Raw genomic sequence first — 21244 nt, 5'->3', positions numbered from 1 at the left:
TGACACTTCAAGATGTATCGAAATGTCACAAAATGTGAAATTTTTTGTCTATTTTCACATCGGCTCGCTCGCCTTGATCTAGATTGAAAAAATCCGCCACGGTCACATTGGACCTGAAAATATTGTATAACTAGAGCGTATGTTGCGGATACACTTGTATGCATACATAAATAGGTGATGTTACTATGTATACTCAAAGTTGCTTAGCTAAAGAAAAACATGCGTCATACGCGCTATGTTTCTTTGCATAACAATCAACGACCCTAACGAGGGTTACGGTATTGAAAAAATATATAGCATAAGGTCGCAAAATTTTCTTGTTCTTAAGCAAAAATCTGCACGCGCATACCTCCGAGAGCATCCAACCCAGGTACTGCCACCGTCCGGTCTTCGAGCCGACCTCTAGTTCTGGTTCTGGCGCATCTGTTCCGATTCCAAGTTCCGCATGATTAATCGCCGTCTTGTCGGGCCGAGCCAAAGATCGACGTCCCATTTTTTGTCCCGGCGACCTCAGAGAGCCGTTTCTGGATCAAGGCCCGAAAGAGTCCCAATATATGCACTCAAATGTTATACTTCCGACCAGTGGCGGAACTACTAAGGATGTTCATAAAGTAAAGATTGCTTTTATTGTTTTCTTCTTTTTTATTCTGAAATAAGTATTTTACCGTAAACTTTTCTAAAACATGAAATTGTAAGATTTTTGGTCAAGTCATACAGATCGAGTTGAACTCTGGTTGAAGAAAAGTAGCTGTTTGTTTTAATCTATTCGGCATGACTCCGCTTGATGAAAGTTCAGCTGAACTCTTATAAATTCCACGTCGGAAGCAAAGTAGTAGTTTTGTCTGAAAATCCTAAAAAAATTCAGTGCCGTCGTGTTTTGGCTTAAAAGTCGTTTCTTCCAGTCCTTGATCGTCTGGTCAATCATTAAGATTCAGGGAGGAACAAGACTAATTGTTAGACTGTATCAGCTAGTGCACTTGTTCGCTGGAGATGTTCAGCCACAACTCATTTTTAGGGAAAGATCTACAGTGCTTTTGAAACTATTAATGGACATGACGCTCAGATACGCAATCATTTGTTTTACGCCAAAAAACTTTGTTCTCAGAGTCCAAATGGCACAAATAAATCAATGAGTATTATAAGCTTTTAGTAGATCCTTCATCGCTAATTTCGTCGCAACGATTACAGGGGTTCACGATGAAAGTTGTACCAGATACGAGGCGACATTGTTAAATTATTACTTTGCTATTTCGTCATAGATTTAATTTGTTCTGAATTTGTATGGCTTATAAAAATTTTCATAGATGAGCCATCCCTTGTCTCATCGTTCCTATTTTTTGTATTTTTATCTGTGTGGCAGCCACAAAATTTCTATAGCTCCATACTTAAGCTGAATGTTTATCAATATTTTTTTGAAAATTCTATTATAGTACTTGACTGCATCTGGAATTCGGTTGTGTCGAGTCTTTCACAGTTCAATGTATATTTTTAAATTCTCATGACACCAGAGCTCACTGTATGAGAGTTTTTATTGTTTAGATAATACATTTTCTGCTGATTCGTCGCATTTAAAAACATTTACTTTTTTTAGGTAATACAGCTAGGTATTAGCAATTAACGTATTGGTTGATATGTTAATCCACTCATTCTGTAGACATTCCTACAAAGCCTTTTGGGAGTTTACTAAGTGTTCATCAATCAATCTTCAATTGTCCCATTTTTATGCTTTATGGCCCAGTCATGCATTTTATGGCATAGAAATGGTTTTTTGGCAGCAATGAATCCTTTAAAATTTGCTTCCCGTAATCGACGTTGCACGGTTGACAACGAAATATTTTCAATACTATTTTTTTTTTGAAAGCAAATTTTTAGTCTTCTATTTATTTTAATAGATATTAGTATATGCTGATCTTGTTATTTTGATGTTATCCTAGGTCTTCCTGGACGATTTATATCACGATTTAGTCCTGTACTTTGAAATCTTTTAATCTCTTTATGCACTGCCGTAATATTTTTTTAGCAAAATAACGGTGAGTTTTCCTCTCCATATAAAGAGTAATGATTGAAGCTCTTTTTTCGAGTGTCAGATTATTTTTCCGTTCTATTGAATGTCTCCTGCAGTATTAATATTAAGTTTTCTATTGACTGTGTTCGTTATTTTACATTTTAAATAATATTTTAACATTCAATAAAACTATTTGTAATATTAGAGTACTTGTGCTTAAAATAAGTACCGCCACTGCTTCCGACGTCTGATTAGTAACAGGATGAAAGCCGTCAAAATTGACACATATCATGAACTGATATTGTGTTTTTGCTTTTTGTCGATTTGCGAGTCTTTACAATACGTGTTTATTCGTCTGCCAAGTCTCGTATCGGTGTCTAGCCCGAGGTCATTTATCAACTGATACGGTCACAATGCGATTATTGTTTTAATGCGTTACAAATTAACGGTGACTGATATGGATCACGTATAAACAACCCTCGTCTAGATCTTAAGATCTAATTTCCACGGCTATTTGTTATTTGTCATTAGAATAGGAATAGATAACATAGAAGCTAGTACTTTTCTAAGTTTTCTAAATTGCATAAAATGATTCGTGTCTTAACGTTAGTAATCTATGTACTCTGTAATCAGTGGCGTAGCTATGGGGGGGCGGAGGGGGCGGGCCGCCCCGGGCGGCACTTGCTTGGAGGCGGCATATTCGCGATGGGATCCTCTAATGTGGTTCTTATTGGTTACTTATATACATTTACAAATAACAAGAGCTTAATAATAACCAATTTATTATTTTAAGAAATGCTGATTTTATGACCCTACAAAAAATGTATGGGGGGGGCGGCAATTTTAAGGATCGCCCTGGGCGGCACATGCCCTAGCTACGCCACTGTCTGTAATCCTCTATCTACCCCATGTTACTTATTATACGTGTTAGCGATAAGAAAGAAGGCAATTAATTTTACAATCATTCAAACGTAGCGCTTGATTCATCGTTGGCTTAATATCAAATATAGCGTCTCAGATAGTAATGAAGATTTATTATTAGCTTCATTTTAACCAATTCACAGAATCGACAAAAATCTTATTGGATTTTATTTTAGCAATATGGAAATTTTCATATCTTATCATAAATAGTTAGCACTGCACTAATTGCAATTTGCTGCGCTGCCTTTATCGATAAAAACAATACGTAACTATTACATCCACTTGTTATTCAATATTATTGTTAAACCAAAAATAAAAGCGTGTTCCACTTTAAATGAAAGCTCTCCAGTTCTATTTTTTGCGTTGAAAATCATCAGCGAAATGGTGGGCGTGCGAAGACATGAATGAATAGATGTGAAACGTAAATTATGCTATTTCTTTTTTAAGAACTGTAGTTATTTTATGATCGTCGGTTGTTGTTATATGGTTGGAATCATCGTAGAAATATGCTGAGCTTATTGCCGGAATAATATCATAAACTCAAGAATATTTTTTATGACTGGTTCATTATTATAGATAATAATGATCTTTTGAATTCGATCAAAGCGGGCGGTCCTATAATAATATTATTTCGGACTTGCACTTTTTATCTTGGACACGAGCCAGATTTAATCATTTCTGTTTTTGGTCGTTCTGCCAAATTGCAGATTCAGGTGCAAATTCTTCGCATATTTTTGTTGTTGTTTTGAAACTTAAAACAGCTCGAATTTTTAAGTTGTTATGTAACATTTTCTAAGCAAAAACTAATCTGTTATTTTGGACCGACATCGACATGTGACACTAAAAAAAATGAGAACCTCTGCCATATGTATTGATTTCATTCATATAGTACAATGTGCGTCATTGATATTTTTCTAGCAATTATCTATTGTTGTATATTTTTTTTTATTAGCTTATCTGATATTCCGCAATTTACATCTAATTAATATGACATACGATAGCAGCAGTGATGTGATATAGTCATTTTTGTAGCGGAAATGTTGAAGCGAGACAGGAAATGAACCACTGAATGGGTTGTATTTAAATCACGTTAAACTATAAGCAATCTGGGAAACAGATTATAAAAATTCAATTGAATTGTGGCAAATCGTGAGAAAAAATCTGTTCCACTATTAAGATCTAAAACGTTATATATTTTTACTAACAACGTTGAAGGTCTGATTTCGTAATAGTCATAACATACCTAGATAACATATCGCTATTTATGTCTAAATTTAGGGATTTATTTGAGCTTAAATGTTCTAAATAAAAATATATTAAATTCTAAGTCTTGTAATATAGTATTTCATGTTTGTGGCAATTGAATAGATTAAATAGATCATTAAGATAAAAAAGTAATGTATTTGTTCATATGTGTGTTGTTCAAACGTCTGAGTTTAGCTGTTGTTTGTTTGGAGATATTTCATGGCGAGTTGTAAAAATGTTAACACGTGTTTGGTAAGTGATCAATGCGTGTAGGGCCGCAGATACGACTCGAAGGGTGCTTATTTACAGCTGTTCTTAAAATAGCGTAGAATTTAATTTTATGATAGCCGTAAAAGATAATTAACAGAGAGTACATACATAACCCTTTAGCTGCCGGATCTGATCAATATAGATCGTTGAAGAAAAATTACGTATATTAGCTTTATAAGCAAATAATATTTTTTATTTCATAATACATCCATATTTAGACAATGTGCTAAAAATAGTAATAATTAAACTGAACAACAGACTTTTTTATTTATTTATTTATAAAATAAATTTTGCATTGTGCTAAAATAAAATCGAAAGCATAAAATACTTTTTTAAATATATATTTACCTATTTAATATTTCGGTTAATTTTGTGAGCTAGCTTGATACGCCATTTTGTTTTAAAAATACAGCTAATAAAAAGAATCGAATTTTGATTTAAAAAATCTTAGAAAAAAAAATGTTAATAATTTTTGGTAATTTATGTGGGTTTTTTAAACCATTCACCTTGGATGGCTTCTATAAGTGTCATCAAAAAATCTTCAGTACTCATTAGGCACCTAAAGGTGCCATAAACCGTTGAGCCTAATAATATGGTTATTTAATATAATTTAAATCACTTGAATTTATAGAACAATAATCTTTTAAAGAATATATCATGCCCGTCACATAATAAAAAAATTCGAATAGGCGCACAAAAATTTCGGTGGCGGTGAAAGGGTTAAGAACTTGCATAGTTTTAATGATATCGATATGAAAGTCATTCTAAGAAAAGATCGAAAATATATTGGTTAAGTTTTTTAACCAGTTTAATACGCCATCTTGTTTCAAAATAGCGAATAATAAAAATTAAAACCAACAATTTCATTTAAAAATATGAATTTAAATAATACAAAAATATATTTTTTGGCCTTAAAAAAATTAAGGACACGATAACTGTCGTAGTTATATTTTATTTTTACATGAAACTTATTTTTTTACAAGTTTGATCCGTCATATTGTTGCAAAATGGCGACATATAAAAATTAAAAACTTCATTTGAAAAAAGGTAAAAAAAAATTAATATTCCTTTTTTAAATATTCTATTATAAATATTGATTAACTGTGCATATACATATATATATTATTTCATTCGCTGCTAGCTTCATGCGCTACACACGAACACTGTTTATTATATAAATAAAAAATAAAAGGCAATGCAACTAAATTATGTTATTGTACAATTTCTGCTTTTCTGCAATATTTATAAATGAAAGTAAATGAATGTGACTCAATTCTCTTTATTATACTGTACAGTAATTTTGCACTTAAAACAGCTCATACTAAAAATTTATTCATTAACACTTTCGCGGACACTTAAAAAACGTATTGAAATACTCTAGGACACTAATATAGCTAAAATTTGTAATATATATATATATATATATATATATATATATATATATATATATATATATATATATATATATATATATATATATATATATATATATATATCTATATATATATATATATTTAAATACCTAATTACTTTCATTGTATATTACATCTTGACCTAAATTTAATTATTATTTATGTATATTCAGAGGTTTTCATATGCAGAAATGTCTCATTTAACAGACGAAAAATGACTGCAATTGCAGACGTGTCCGTGAAAGTGCTCAAGACTATTATATCGAAAATTATGTTTTTTATTTTTTTTAATTTATACTTAAAATTAAAGTCAAAATCCAAGCTACAAATAAATTATATATGTATTCCACATATATATCTTTATAAATTATATAATTGCTAGAAATATTTTAAGTATCAACAAATCGGTCCACTTAAGCCATAAGTGGTTTAAATAAAATTTGCAATAAAATATCCACCTTCACTTAAACATCAAAGGAATAATCCGCAACTGTTTACATTTAAATTTCAGCACAATCCGTAGAAAATTTAAGTACTCGATCATAAGCACGTTCCATGTATCATTGCGGGACTTTCCACGACGTTTGCTTATGTTATCAGTTACTGTAACTAAATGCAGATGAAACGCTAATGAGCAACGCATGTGCGTAATAATAAGTAAATAATGACACACTCTGCAGTAGTTCTGCATTCTTTACCACCAAGATTTCATTTCTGCAATCCTTAACAATTTGGTCACCAGTGATCTCTTAGCAACGTGATGGAATTATGGTTTATTTGTTATTGTGGCTACGCAAACTCTCTTAAGTCAGTTATACGATTATTATCGCAATCATGGACTAAATAAAAGATTGTCTCGTTTGCCCGCTTTGCATCAGTCAGATATGGGTTTGTCAAGCAGGATGGCGGCGATGGAGAGCCAGGAGGATAGTGTGTTACAAATGAGCGTTAAGTTGAAGCATAAAATAAAACAAGGTAGTACCCATTCGATTCCGTGTTTTTGAAAGGCTTGTGTTGACGCACCTGAGTGCACCTGAACCAACACCGACGTCACAAACGATCAATTGACGAGTCTCGGCCCTTAATGGATAATAATATTTTTTATCAATGTCACGTGAGTAGGGCTCTCAATTATTCGTACTTTTCAACTATTCTAATATTGAATAAAAAAAATGGATGAAGTATTCGAATATTTTAATATATTCGTAATTTTTTCTCGGTTTTTACCGATATTAATTTATTTAACAGCTTAACTATTTAGTGCAAAAAATCAGTTAATTGCTTGTAAAATATTATTAAATATTTTTTTTAATTAATCATTAATTACTTTAATTGAATTTGATATACGTATAGATTGGATCCGTATTGACGTTTGTTTTGTGCTGATTTGCATATCAATTAAATAACCATGATCGAATTACAAAATCTTTGTTTCTTGAAAAAACAAATACGAAAACGTAACACGAACTTCACAAAAAATTGCACACCTGTTTTTGATATACGCGTTAAACGGTAATAAAAGATGGGCTCTTCCAACATATTGTATCGTTTAATGTACGAATTCTGCGTATTTCGGTCATAGTAGATACAACCAATGAATAGAATATTCACAAATGTTTTTCAAATTCGTAAAAGCATTTTTTTTGTTTAAAAACAAAGAAGAAGCGTCTCATTGTCTCGCATTTCGAAACAAAATAATGGCGCATAAATGACTAAAGATTTTGGAGCGGCACTAGTCACTCGAGTATATTGAAAGAACAAACAACTACCTGTATTGCTCAAGTATACCAATTGTTTCATTATAATATTTTTTAAACTTCATTCGAGATAGTATAAACAAATATTTGATTAATTATTCGAATATTCATATATTGAGCACCAGGCAAATAATTCGAATACGATTGAGAACCAACGCGTGAGCTATACATCCGTTTTGGGCGACTTTTGAGATATAGTAGGAATGTTCAGTAATGTCATTTATAAGTGTCGTTCTCTAGTATTGTCGTTTTTTAAAGACATACGTCCCGTCCCTTCTTGCGCAATCTTTTCGAAATTCAAACTGGATGTGTGCCAAGTTGTCGTTTACACTTTTCTTGTTTTCCTAGTCGCGTCTCTTCGCTCTGCGTTAGTTGCTATGGACGTGTAATTTAAGATCGGATATTGATACTGATAAGGCTTCTATGCAATGCAGTTTCATACAGTTAAATCAAATTCTTTATACTGGCAAAAATATTTTACAAGCTTCGGTGAATTTTTCAACGCTTCTGTTGGACTTCAATATGTCAAGAAGAATTAGCTACTAAAAATGCTCATCGATGCCAGCAAATTTACACTATGCTTATCGTTGATAAATCCTGTTGTTGTGAAGGTTTCGAGAGCATTCTTTGTAACTCTAGCTTTCAGATTACTGATAAACTTATTGACACGGCTCAAAATAATTGCTAGCCGTACTTGGGTGAAAGTTGATATTTTCAGTGTCCTGACGGACCGTATGGTACGAAATGCTATATGATAATTTCCCCCCATAACAAAATAGACTCACCAATTTATGCTAATTAAAAATATGAATAAAAGAAGGACACCGGTGAAAAATAATTATGCATGTGTTCATCGCCATATTTACGTTTAAGTCCATATATATATATATATATATATATATATAACAATAGTTTTGCGGACGAATTCTTAACACAGAGGTATCGCATATATTATTTATACATATGTACATATTCTTGTTTGGTAATCTATTATGTATGTATTTTTATTCTAAAATCCACCACATAATACAAAACTTGTATTACTTGTGCCGTTATAATCTCATGTTCACTACTATTTTTTTTATTCTAATAAATATTTGTATATCTAGTAAGTAAGCAAAATAAAAAAATATATTTTTTTTATGATAATTAAACACTTGATGTCCGTTTTTGTAAACAAAAATATCAGTTTTTATTATTTTATATTACATTTTTTACATAATTTAAAAATAAGAATAGTTGGAAATAAAACACGTAGACAAGGTAAAGCAGAAGAAGAAGCGCACTCTTTATGATGCTCTAGTCCGCAGCATACTAGAAACTAGCTCTATTATTTGGATTCCAGCAGTCAATGTAATGAATTGAAGCTGGAAAATCCATTCTTGTTTCCCAGTGCTTTTATTCTGGGAGCGCTGGGATACGTTTCTTTGTCAACTCGCAGAAATGTTTATATAATTAAACACTTCTGGAAATTGCTCAAAGGCATCGTAGACAACCCTTCGGTGCTGGAGCACCTCCAAATGTGCGCTCCGGAAGATAGTTATAGTTCTCGGTCGCGTCCACTGTTCTTACCTGTAAAGTCTAGAACTGGAACACTTTCCAACTCTTCTCTGGCAAAGGCCGTTCGTCTGCTCAATACTGTGCATAGAGATATTGACATTTTATCGCACACAAATGGGGTTTTGGTTCAATTCGTGTGGGACAATGCACACCTGTTGAGGTGATTTGTGTATGTTCTTTTATCTTGTTTTCGTATTTTTACTTATATGTGTTTATGTGTGTGTGTGTGTATGTGTGTTTACGTATATGAATTTGTATGTACATATTTGTATGTATTTTAAAATTGTAATATATTTTATATTTTTTGCAATCGTGACGCATTAGGTTAACCTGTCAGGTCACAATGGTCATAATTTTAATAAATAAATAAAAGCTTTATTACAAATATATCAGTATTTATTGTCACTTTTTTTTAATTGTGTGCTTAATTTGAAATATATATTTGGTTTCTAAGGTCGCCATCAATTATCTTAATTATAGTTTCTTTTCAAATGCACATCAGTGTATGACCGGATTTTGTTAGTAATATGCAAGTAAAATGCGTGATAAACAATGAAAGGCGAAGTTTAAGAAAATGTATCTTAAAACATTCTGACAATGCTATTCTTGAACTTGGTCGTATGATTAACGAAGCTTTGAGCTCTATATAATAGTTGATATGTGTGTATTTTATAATTCCTATAATACTATAAATTATAAAGACACTTCAAAGGCATCGAAATTCAAGTTGTTATAGTAATTTCATCTTTTTTTCTGATTGCCAAAAGGAAACTTTCCAAACAATCTCTGGAAGTCGAGCGTTACAAATTGTGCCATTACTCAAATCCCACACACTCCCAGCTTCATGCGCGAGTTCTCAAAAAATACGAAAAAAGTGGACCGTCGGCGACGTGCGCAAGCGAACACGTTTCATAATCATTTCGCCGGCAAGTTTTGCCTCGGTTCTTCGCTTACAGCTTTGCTAACCAAAGTGGAGCCATCGTCATCGCCAATTCTTTTTCTTTACCGAGCGCCGAACATGTGACCGGTTTTATTTTAGAATAAGAGCAATGCACCGCAAGAAGTTCATCGCGCTCTAGACGCATGCGTCGATTTTGCTTCATTTTTTAACTGCGCCCGCTGAAAGAACTGCACTTTCTTGCAGGAAAATTTGGCTGCACTAGCACCAACGCGACGGTCAAAAATAGCACATTGTTATCGTTAAAACACATTATCAAATGACTTCAAATTAAGTTTGTTCAAAAACTTTTAGTCACGCTGCGTTCATCAATGTAAACACAGTTTATATAGTGCTTATTTGTATTTGTCATTTTGATTAATTACTTTCTTACATTTTTATAATAGCTAAATAATTGCTCAGATTTGATAGCAAAAAACTGATTTGGCATGAGATCAAATCTAGTGAATTTACACATCTGCTTGAATGACAGTTTTGCAAGGTCAGGACAATACGGTGGATAAACTAAAACATGGCAATCAAATTTCAATCAATTGCCTCTTTCAGTTAAGTAGATTGTGAGCAGTACTTAGTAGAATCAATACTTCGGTTTAGTGGCAGCAGTGCGTAGTATATGATACCAAATTCAATCCCATCAGATATACAAATTGACATTGTTATACTGTGTTCATGAATTCTTTCAATTATTGTTGTTATAAATCCACTTTTTATCTCCAGTGGTGAGTTGTTAAAAAAATCGTATTCATTGCTCTTAACCCTTTTAACGCGAAGCCTGACATATGATGAGTAACCGAGTAGGGTCACCAGCGCTAATCCTACCACCGATACATAGTACAGATATTGAGGCAAAAATCTTAAGAAATGTTACTTTAAATTTATTTATGTTGTCTTTTAACACCAGTAAAAATATATAAGTATACGAGAGATGCATCTTTTGAAATTAAATATTATTGAGATTTTTGTTAGCATTCGTAAACAACACAATAAAGTATCAGCGTATAAAATATTTTTAAAAGTACTTGAATGTAAAGAAGATTGCTTAAAAGCTTCTTATTGTTAAAAACATAAAATATGCATAAATATGCAGACGTTTAATTAGTAATAAATTTCGGTAACTCAAGTCAAAATTTGACCTTCTTGTTTATTATATTTCTAGAAATAATAATATTAAGACGACAATAGTTACTACATCTTTATTCTATATTTCGACTTTGAATGAATGAACATTATTGGTAATAACGAATTAATTCAAATAATACTAATAATGTCAATACCGGTATTATTGGTATTACCGGTATTATTATAATCTCAACCCACCATATAATGGGCTCGTCATATCGCATATTTCTTAACCAAGCTATGTATATTATTTAACGATTTTATAATTATTAACCCTTTGAGCAGTGAGTATATTTATACACATTTGTTAATTTGTTAGTATACGCCTGAGAGTGAGTTAATTTTACGTATTTTTATTTATTTATTATTATTGTATGCATGCATGCGTACACGCACCCTTATTTCCAACACAACAATGATGAGCGTTAACATCTTGGATGGACTATACATGTACGGCGATACCGCTCAGAGGGTTGATATTCATATTTGAGGTAGAACAATTAAACATATACATATGTATATGTAAACAAGCAAGGCGAAAATGTTAACATATGCTAATATAATAGTAATATATATAAAAGCCTCAATAACTTAGGGTTCATCTATCAATTCATCAACTGTGCAGTTTTAAGAACGGCAGCATATTGCAGTTGCTTCTGTGCTGCCGTTCCTCAGAAGAGGTGTTTCAACCTTTGCCCACTCTGATATTTTATTCTAAAAATCTTTCAACAATTGCAATCTAACTTTTAGATTTTAGATTAAGGTCTTAAATTTCAACATAATTAACAGTTGGAATCGTTCGTAGTCCGTATGGTTTTGTTTTTATAAATAAAAAATAATAATTAAGAATCGGCCCCAACTGCAAAGTGACATCTATTGTTTGTAAATTATAATTTACCTAATAATTTATAATTAATAATAAATAGATGTCACCGATTCCCAGATTTTGTCTGGTGGTTTTAATATCTACTTATGTCTGATTGCCTTTTTGTACAGATTTCTGAAGACCAGTTGTAAATAATTTGTGAATCTGTCCATAATCAATTGTAATTAATTTAGGCGCCAAATGCTGTTAAATCAGCTTTTTTATATTGATAAAAACATATGTTTTTAAAAATATTTAAAAATGTCGCACTATGCGGCAAAATTAAATTTATTTTAAAATTTCGCTCAGCGCAGCCAATTAAATGTCTGAGTTAATATTTTTTAACTAAATATAACGATAATAGTTTAGAAACTCTGTAGTGATTCGTTCGAATCATTTGCATTAAAAGCCATTAAGTTGAAACAAACATTAGCATATGACGACATGACTAATATAATGCACTACACGTGATATCGTTTTTATCAACGACTCTTAAACTTTTGTTAAAATATAATACATATATTAGTATTAAATATAAATTAATATAAATATTGATATATTACATAAAATATAATATAGTATTATTGAATATAAATTAATATAAGTTTTGATATAATACATATAATAGATGACATAATCAACAATGTTTTTATATATATATACATACATATATATTATATTGTACATGTAGATAATTTAATAACTTATTATTTGTTTTTCAGCATGTCTCGGCACGAGGCACTTCGTCACCCTTATGCTGTTCTTGGGGATGGCCAACGCTTACATCATGAGGACCAACATGTCGGTGGCCATCGTGGCCATGGTCAACCATACGGCTTTGATAAACGATGATCATGAAGTTATCAACGAATGTGGCCGTCCCGAAAACGCGACAAAGGTTGGATCATCGTCTTAATGTCATTCTATTGAGACAAAAATGACACGTTATGTTATAAACTGATAATGGGCTCAGATGCCGTATCATTTTCATAAATTATTATCGTCTTGTTTGTCTTCTTCATGTTTCATTGTTAGATGGGAATTTAAAATGTAACTCTGACAGAATGTGACTCGATACTTTATGATTCATTTTTTTAGCAGTTGGTCATCACACTGAAAGATCAATAAAATATGTATAAATTTTGTACTATATTTTCAGGTGTAAGTCATATTAGTAGGTTTATTGTACGGGTGGTCTATAGGTTGCTTTATCAATTAAAAAATGATAACTTGTGCGACTAAAGTTTGGTTTTATCCATGATGCCACTGGTTGTTCTATCGATTATATTATCAAACTAAACAAATCCAATTTCATCCTTATATATACAGAAGTTAAAGATGCAAGTCAAGGAAGCATTTTATTTTAGGATCTATTTATACACGGCTGATCTATTTGGCACCCAACGCGCGTAGAGTTTCCAATAGCACAATATTTGGGCATTATTCGTTCTATGCTTATTAAAACGATTTTTTTTCAATGAGGTCATTAGTGACGATGGATGGCTTTCAGCTTTTTTCTTCACCATGATTTTTTTATTTACAATATCATTTTATTTCTTCATAAGGGTATTATAAACACTGCAACTACAACATTGCTGCGACCTGGGCCTGATAAACTCTGCTTGTTCATATAGAGCTTAGCGGAAGCGATATTGTTGTCATCAAATGAAGAGATTTTCTACACTAAAATTTCATGATCATGTAAATGAATCCAATTTTCAGCATCACAAACAATGGTTCTCTACTACGTCATTTTTCATAATGGCTCCAGCTTCGGCGTTTGATTTTATTCCCGAATGGTCAACAACTTATTGATTTGGTCTTTCAGGTTATACCAAAGAATTAAGTGTGATGCTGTAAAATCTGGCAAACGTGACACAATTTAATAATCTTTGAAGATTGATGTTAGAAGCTGTACGAGCAGTTGAAAAACATTTTCAAACGTTAAGAGTTTCCGAGCTTATCAGAACATCTTCGATAGTATATAATTTGCTCTTCAAAGTGAATGTGGTCTTACGGTTTGTGTCAAATCAATGACATATCCCTGCTGCTGAAATTGTCTAATCACTGATTATGGAAATAAAATTCATTGTTTCAATATGGTAGTTGCAACTGTGTTAATATTGGTCCCATGTAGGAAAAATTAAGCAATATTTCAATGTTCCAAACAGGAAATATCTTTTTCTTTTAAACACAGACGTGGCCAGTATTGGAAAGGTTTCTTTTAAATGGTAATGTGAGTTATGGACCGTCCTGTATTTATTCGAGCCCTTGTTCAGTGTGAATTTATTTATTGTATACATGATTATTAGTAGTCCGAGTATCATTATATTTTGTATTGTTATTTAAAAAATACACGAGCAACTAAAAGTTGTGCATATATGATATTAATATTTTATATATAAGCATATCTGATGTGTGTAATTATTGTATTCAAAAGTTAAACAAATGTTTTATCTCTTTGATAATCAGTAGTAAAAAGCACTCGTTGCATTTATGTAAACACTTATAGAGTTAAATGGTGCAACAGTGTAGTATATTAGCTAATATTTGATAAAACAATAATAGTAATGTTACAATTTCAGAAAATAATTGATAATTGCTCAATTATTTTATGTGTTTAAATACTCTTGTTCCAGAGAAGCTGCTCGTTAACTAATTGTGTAAACTCTTGGAAATGTTATTATTGTGTTATGTTATGAAAAATGTATTGTTTCATGTTAAATATGATAATTTATTACTAATTCAGACGTGGATAATTGTTTCAGCTTTTTATAATGTACGTTGGCTAAACGGCATAGTGTCGTTGCGCCTCGGTGCATGTTTCATCAGCTACAGACGAGCGCCCATTAAGGGCCTTTTATCAAGTTGCTTCGCTTACCGATATTTGAGAATGTTGAGATGTAAGTATTTATGATTGTGAGAAGAAAGACGCGCCTTAAATAAAATCATTACATAAAGAGACTAAGAATGAGAATACCTTTTTTTATACAGTGTATCGCCATGTATAGGTCCCAACGGTCGCTACGATGACACTGCAAAAAATGAGATCGGTTCTGTTTGCAGATAAAATGGAGATGCCAACTTTTCAATATAATGCTCGACGGCAATTTGTTTCAGAGTCCGTGTATACTTGTAAATGTATAGACGTTTATAACGTATACATCTCCAATTATAGTTAAATCTGTCAGAGTATACGAATATAGCTCATGCGTATAAGCACTTTCAATCTTTCTCATAAGTCTAATTTTTATAATGTAGAGGAATGAACTTATATCATAGCTCGCTTCTGATTTGTACGTTTTATTGATTGCCTATATCTATTTTTCTTTCAGCCAGCAGATCAGGACGGAGAATATATATGGACCACGACGGTACAAGGATATATTCTATCGTCGTTTTTCTACGGATACGTAATAACGCAGATTCCATTCGGTATACTGTCGAAGAAGTATGGCGCCCGATGGTTTTTAGGTGGTGGAATGTTGATCAACTCTCTATTTGGATTCCTTGTGCCAATATCTGCTGAAGGAGGAATCGGTTGGCTTATATTCGTCAGGTTCATTCAAGGATTAGGAGAGGTGAGATACATTTCATTGTGAATACTACAAATATAATATTACAAAATATGCAAGAACTACAATAAACATATATTTTCAGGGTCCAATTGTACCATGCACTCATGCTCTTCTTGCTAAATGGATACCGCCGAATGAAAGGAGTAGAATGGGAGCCGCCGTCTATGCCGGTATACTTACTTACTTACTCCTTCTAGATAAGATGTCATCTCCATCCAATCTGTTATTATCCATTTGAGCTTTTAAGCTCCGGAAAATGTCGATAGAGGGCTATATCATATTGTCAATACATTGCTTCTATAGGCTACTATCAGTTGAATTAAAGCTTTTGCAGATAGTTTTTTATATTGAATCCTTCAACCAGGGACGTCATATAGGAGGCCATTTGCCATCTCCTGTGAGTTTTTCAGAAAAATGCATGTCATATAATGAAATACTATGAATATTAATGAAATCAAAATATTAAAAAAACCACCACTGACTGGCCAACTTTTGCCCCCTTCCCTGATGGAAAAAGCTGAAATTACGTACCTGATTCTAAACCAGAAAATCTCGGGTTATCTCTCAAAGAAGATAACCCGGTTATCTCTCAAAGGTGAAATCCAATTACATTTTCACCAGTAGATATATATATTTCATCAGCGAAAATTTAATTTAACTGATAAGCGTTAGTGAAATGATATACTGCTCTAAAATGTCCATGAAACACAATTTGACAGTTGTGAAACGTAAATTTGCTGTCAAACCCAAACCAAACCCAACTTGATGAAAGTTCTATTACTAATTACAGTTTTAGATCTTTCATTAGGTCAAGTCCAACATACAAACTGAGCCAACTCAATTCTCCGAAGAAGGATAGACAGACGTCGCATCTCGCGTATTGCTCCATAGTTTGTCTGCACTTGCATATTACACTATTTAAAAAAAATATAATAGCTATCTTTACCAACATTGCTACGGAATTCTGATATGAGAATATTGGTCAAAGTGTATTTGAACCTAATTTTGGTCAATAGGAGGGCGTAAAAACAATTATCATTTGAAATCAAAATTTAAAATAATGACCACTGACTGACCAACTTTTGCCCCACCCCCTGCAAAAAGCTCAAATTCAACACTTAATATAAATCGCTTTAAACTAAAACGTAAACCACTAGGAAACAATGATAATCTAAGAATAATCATGGTTTCGCTTTAAAATCGTTTTGGTAGGTTCAAATTCTTTAGCAGCATAATAGAGCTGTCATTCTTAAGGGTTGATTTGTGCTATAGTAATCGACTTCAATTTAATCAATTTATGAACTTGACTGATTAACTAGTAACTTCTACTTTGTCAATTATCTTATTAACAGCAACAACAATGTATATATGTATATATATAGATACATATAGGCTTATCATACGGCACGGTTTGACCGGTATTAACTCGGTTTCACACCACCGGTCCTGGTTTCGTAAACATTTTTGAGATTACCTTTTTTTAATTCTCCCAGTATCCGTCATCCAACCTAGCACATCTCAGTGTCACAAAATGAACAAAAATTTTCGTAACCACCTTTTTTATATTTTTAGCTCTCACCATCCTTTTACCAAAATATAAAAAAATCCGAAATGACCTTTTTTTAGCTGTCTCGGCTTAGAGTTTCATAAAAATGGTAAACTTACCTATATACATATTTTAAACTTACCTATATACATATTTTTATCAGATTTTCCTACTATATCCATAAAATATCATCAGCGTTTGCCCGCATGATTTTTCTCGTTATTTCTTATTGATACTGGATAAAATCAGCAACAAGACATCCCCTTATCGTACTCCTTTTGAAATTTTAAAATTGTTTTGATGCTTAATAATATATTTATCATATACACACATTTTATTTGATACACCTATTTACATTTACATTGAAAAATATTAAAAAAAAATGTTTTTTTATTCAGGAGCTCAATTCGGAACAGTGATATCGATGCCTCTGTCTGGAATTTTGGCCGATTCTGATTTGAAATGGCCATCTGTGTTCTACGTGTTCGGCACCATCGGTACAATCTGGTCTATTGCATTTTTGTTTTTGGTCCACGAAGATCCTGAATCACATCCCAGCATAGATGAAAACGAAAAGAAGTATATTTTGAGCAATATATGGGGCACTGCAGGCTCCAGTGTAAGTCTCCTCTTACTCTTTAACACTCAAATCGATTGATTTATTATATTGTACAAATTGATTTTAGTCTCCGCCCATTCCCTGGAAGTCCATATTATTTTCTCTGCCTTTCTGGGCCATCATGCTGGCTCACATGGGACAAAACTACGGTTACGAAACTCTAATGACTGAACTACCCACATTCATGAAGCAAATTTTACACTTCTCTATCAAAAGCGTAAGTCGTTATTTGTAAATACATATATTTTCATTTGATAATATTATAATATACTTATCGCTATCTTGTATGTTCTTGTAGAACGGAATCGTTTCAGCGTTGCCATATCTTGCTATGTGGATGTTCTCAATATTCATATCGTTTATAGCTGACTGGATGCTTTCGTCAGAGAGATTTAATCACACACAAGTTAGAAAAATCATTAACAGTATTGGTAAGGCATCGATTTTAGCATGCTCAGTGTTTGGCTATTAAATATACATACATAATCATTTGCTTGTGTACTGTGAAGACGTACGAGTCTTCTAGGAAACATTTATAAAAAAGTAGATGTAGTGGCTTTTTTTCACCTTCTACATTGTGTGGGAAGGAACTTTATATTTTAATAGACTTTCCAAGGGTCTTGATTTGACTGGCATTGTACCGGTTTAAAAATACGTCTCAAAGTCTTGGCTGGTTAGTAGATTTTGCAACACGGAAACACTCGATTTCTTTCATTGTTTCCCATTATGAAGAGAGTCCATGATCATATGATTTATGAAGTTATCAATTTCGTGTTGAGTGTGAAGAAGTTGACAAATCAAAAATATAATTTATTCAGGGCCATAGTTTCAAAGTTTAACAGTTCACCTATTCACGCTCACTCTATATATGCCATGCAATCCTAATACAATATCGGTCATCTAGGTCTTCGTATGTTTTAGAATATTAATATTTAAATATTTATCTGTGTATTTGAAAGCCAAACCTCGTTTACTACTAATATATTGAACTATTAATCATTTCTATAAATTACTTAGGTCAATATGGCCCAGCTATCGGCTTGATGGCAGCATCTTATACCGGTTGTAATCCTATGGCGACAGTAGCTATATTAACTGTAGGCGTAGGTCTCAATGGAGGCATTTATTCAGGTTTCAAAGTAAACCATCTTGATATTTCGCCAAGATTTGCTGGCATTTTGATGTCATTCACAAATTGTTTAGCGAATCTCACCGGTTTATTAGCCCCTATAATCGCTGGTATGATCGTAGAGGGAAATGTGAGTATCATATATGTAATTATTTATTTATTATATTACAATTATTGTGATGATTGATTGTCATTTTATTTTATAGCCAACTCAAGCTCGGTGGAGAATAGTATTCTTTATTGCAGCCATCATATACATCGTATGTGCGACCTTTTATAACATATTTGGTTCTGGACAACGGCAAAAATGGGACAATCCAGAGAACGACGAAGCAAACGCGTTGAAGAAACAAAACAAGAAAAACCAAAAGGCGTTGAAAAACGGCAAACATCTAAATGGAAACTCTCACAACATCGCCGAATTGCCAGCGACGAACGGAACTACCATCACAATAGAAACACGACATTGATTGTTATTTTTACTTACAGTTGAATGATTGAAATATAAATTCCTTAATTTATTACTATTGTGAATATGTAATTTTAAGTTCAGAATTAGTTCTTTCTTAAGGAGTAATTTTATTTTATTTATTAAAGATTGTTTTTTTTAATATACATATCGCCCGTTGCGTTCTAATCCCACATCAGTAGTTTTGTTTTATAATTTATTAACTTTCTCATTCAGTTTAAAAAGAAAAATGTATCGGAGTTGAAAGACAATTTAATGATACAATATAATACGTGGAGTTAGAATTAACCTGACGATGTAATATGTATGAGATACATGTGCCCAGATTAGAACATTGCGCATATTAGAGATGAATGATAATTTTCAGTTGGTATATGTATACATACTAGTCTATTTTATAATTAAGCAGTTTTGGCAAAATTGTCAATTGCTGTAAGTGATATTATTTGTAGATTATTTTCTTTCTAATATTAAAACGAGGATGTCAATCGAACCAGCTTTACATCTACGTACATACATATATATATTTGTTCATATTTATCAAAATTAGTAATGAAACGTTTTATATGATGATCATACTACTTACAATTTCATATCATTACAATATTTATATAAGTATTATTTTATTCTGCATTGAAATACTATATTGTTTGTTATTAGTCTTGTATAAAAATAGATAGAATTAAAATATAGACCACACAAAGACGTTAAGTTGACAAACTACAAGGATAATATGGAGAATTTGCGATAATATCACTTGGTTTTAACTAAAGTGACATTGTTAATACATTTATATTGTTAACATAAACTATTGTTAGATTGTTCAAAGATTGAATATAACATTTTTCATTCTCTTTTGTTTTATTTTAACATTTTGTTTCTAATTTTAAGATTATTATATGCTTAGGAATAATTTATGATAGTTTTTTAGTTATATTTTATATTGATAGTGCTATTATGTAACATTTCAACACATTTTTAGTATTAAACATAGTAGTACATATATTTATGTGTTATGTGATCCTATAAAATTGGTATTAAAATGCAATTGAGCTAAGGCAACGTCTAATTTAAATATGGATGTTATTTGGATCTTAGTATTTATAATAAATACCTATATGGAAAAAAAACATTTTTTTACCTCTTTGTTTAGTAATAATTAAATACGTCAAACAATACAATAAACGGTGAACGGGTAAAGAGAATGCTGAGAAAATACATTTTGCATTTAAGATTAATTTTGTAATGAAAATTTATAAAATATTACTTTCAAGAATTAAAAATTATTTTCTTACCAACTAGGCAAGGTTCTTTCTTAATTTTCTTATATATATAGAACACAAAGGAAACAGGATTTAAGATCCATTATTAACGCTCGTACTCTTAAAAGCTGAATGTATTGGAAACAATAGACGAGATAAGGTTTTTGGTTCTATAGATATTATTATAGTATATTAAAATATAATTTCAGTATTTTCTCTAAATACTTATTATATTTTAAGTAAATCTGAAATAAACTAAACTATGCTAAAAGTATTTGATGGCAGGTCATTTAAGAGAGAACTTGTATTAATACATATGCGATGGAGTTTATGAAGTTATTAATAAATATAAATGTATTACTTCTTAAAAATAAATAAAGGTAAAAAGCTTATTTTTTTGTATTTTTTAAGAAATTTATAACAAAACATCACTATAGCGAGCGAACCATGAAGCTCGAATAGAGGATAATTATTTCCGTATTTTGATTATTTAGTTAATTCAATTTTAAAATAGAAACAAGAGTTCCAG

General features: G+C 31.7%; 1 protein-coding gene and 1 long non-coding RNA gene across 5 annotated transcripts in view; one reads left to right on the top strand and one right to left on the bottom strand.

Moving 5' to 3' along the window:
- Picot (putative inorganic phosphate cotransporter protein picot) overlaps window positions 1-20305 on the top strand; it is a 56885-nt gene extending 36580 nt beyond the window's left edge. For 2 of the 4 annotated variants that reach the window (XM_088184869.1, XM_088184866.1), the window contains exons 2-9: window positions 12835-13010; window positions 15448-15693; window positions 15773-15860; window positions 17635-17855; window positions 17923-18072; window positions 18154-18286; window positions 18873-19114; window positions 19191-20305. In XM_088184869.1, the coding sequence (XP_088040995.1) occupies window positions 12835-13010; window positions 15448-15693; window positions 15773-15860; window positions 17635-17855; window positions 17923-18072; window positions 18154-18286; window positions 18873-19114; window positions 19191-19454 (1520 nt within the window). In that variant the 3' untranslated portion in view covers window positions 19455-20305. Of the gene's footprint in view, window positions 1-6720; window positions 6829-12834; window positions 13011-14880; window positions 15016-15447; window positions 15694-15772; window positions 15861-17634; window positions 17856-17922; window positions 18073-18153; window positions 18287-18872; window positions 19115-19190 lie in introns of those variants that run through there. The other 2 variants (XM_088184868.1, XM_088184870.1) reach the window with 2 other exon arrangements.
- On the bottom strand, window positions 1698-5499 carry LOC148235905 (uncharacterized). Its single transcript, XR_015809271.1, has 3 exons — window positions 2890-5499; window positions 1845-2628; window positions 1698-1796 (listed from the first exon to the last, which is right to left on the bottom strand). It is a non-coding gene; the product is annotated as an uncharacterized LOC148235905 (long non-coding RNA).
- Window positions 20306-21244: the final 939 nt, after the last annotated feature.

Source organism: Plectrocnemia conspersa, unplaced genomic scaffold (assembly GCF_051122295.1).
Source record: "Plectrocnemia conspersa isolate PC_06_02 unplaced genomic scaffold, ASM5112229v1 ptg000004l, whole genome shotgun sequence".
In the NCBI taxonomy this organism is placed as follows: Eukaryota; Metazoa; Arthropoda; class Insecta; order Trichoptera; family Polycentropodidae; genus Plectrocnemia; species Plectrocnemia conspersa.
Note: the sequence above shows the minus strand (reverse complement) of the source record. Positions and strands in the feature narration are given on the sequence as shown.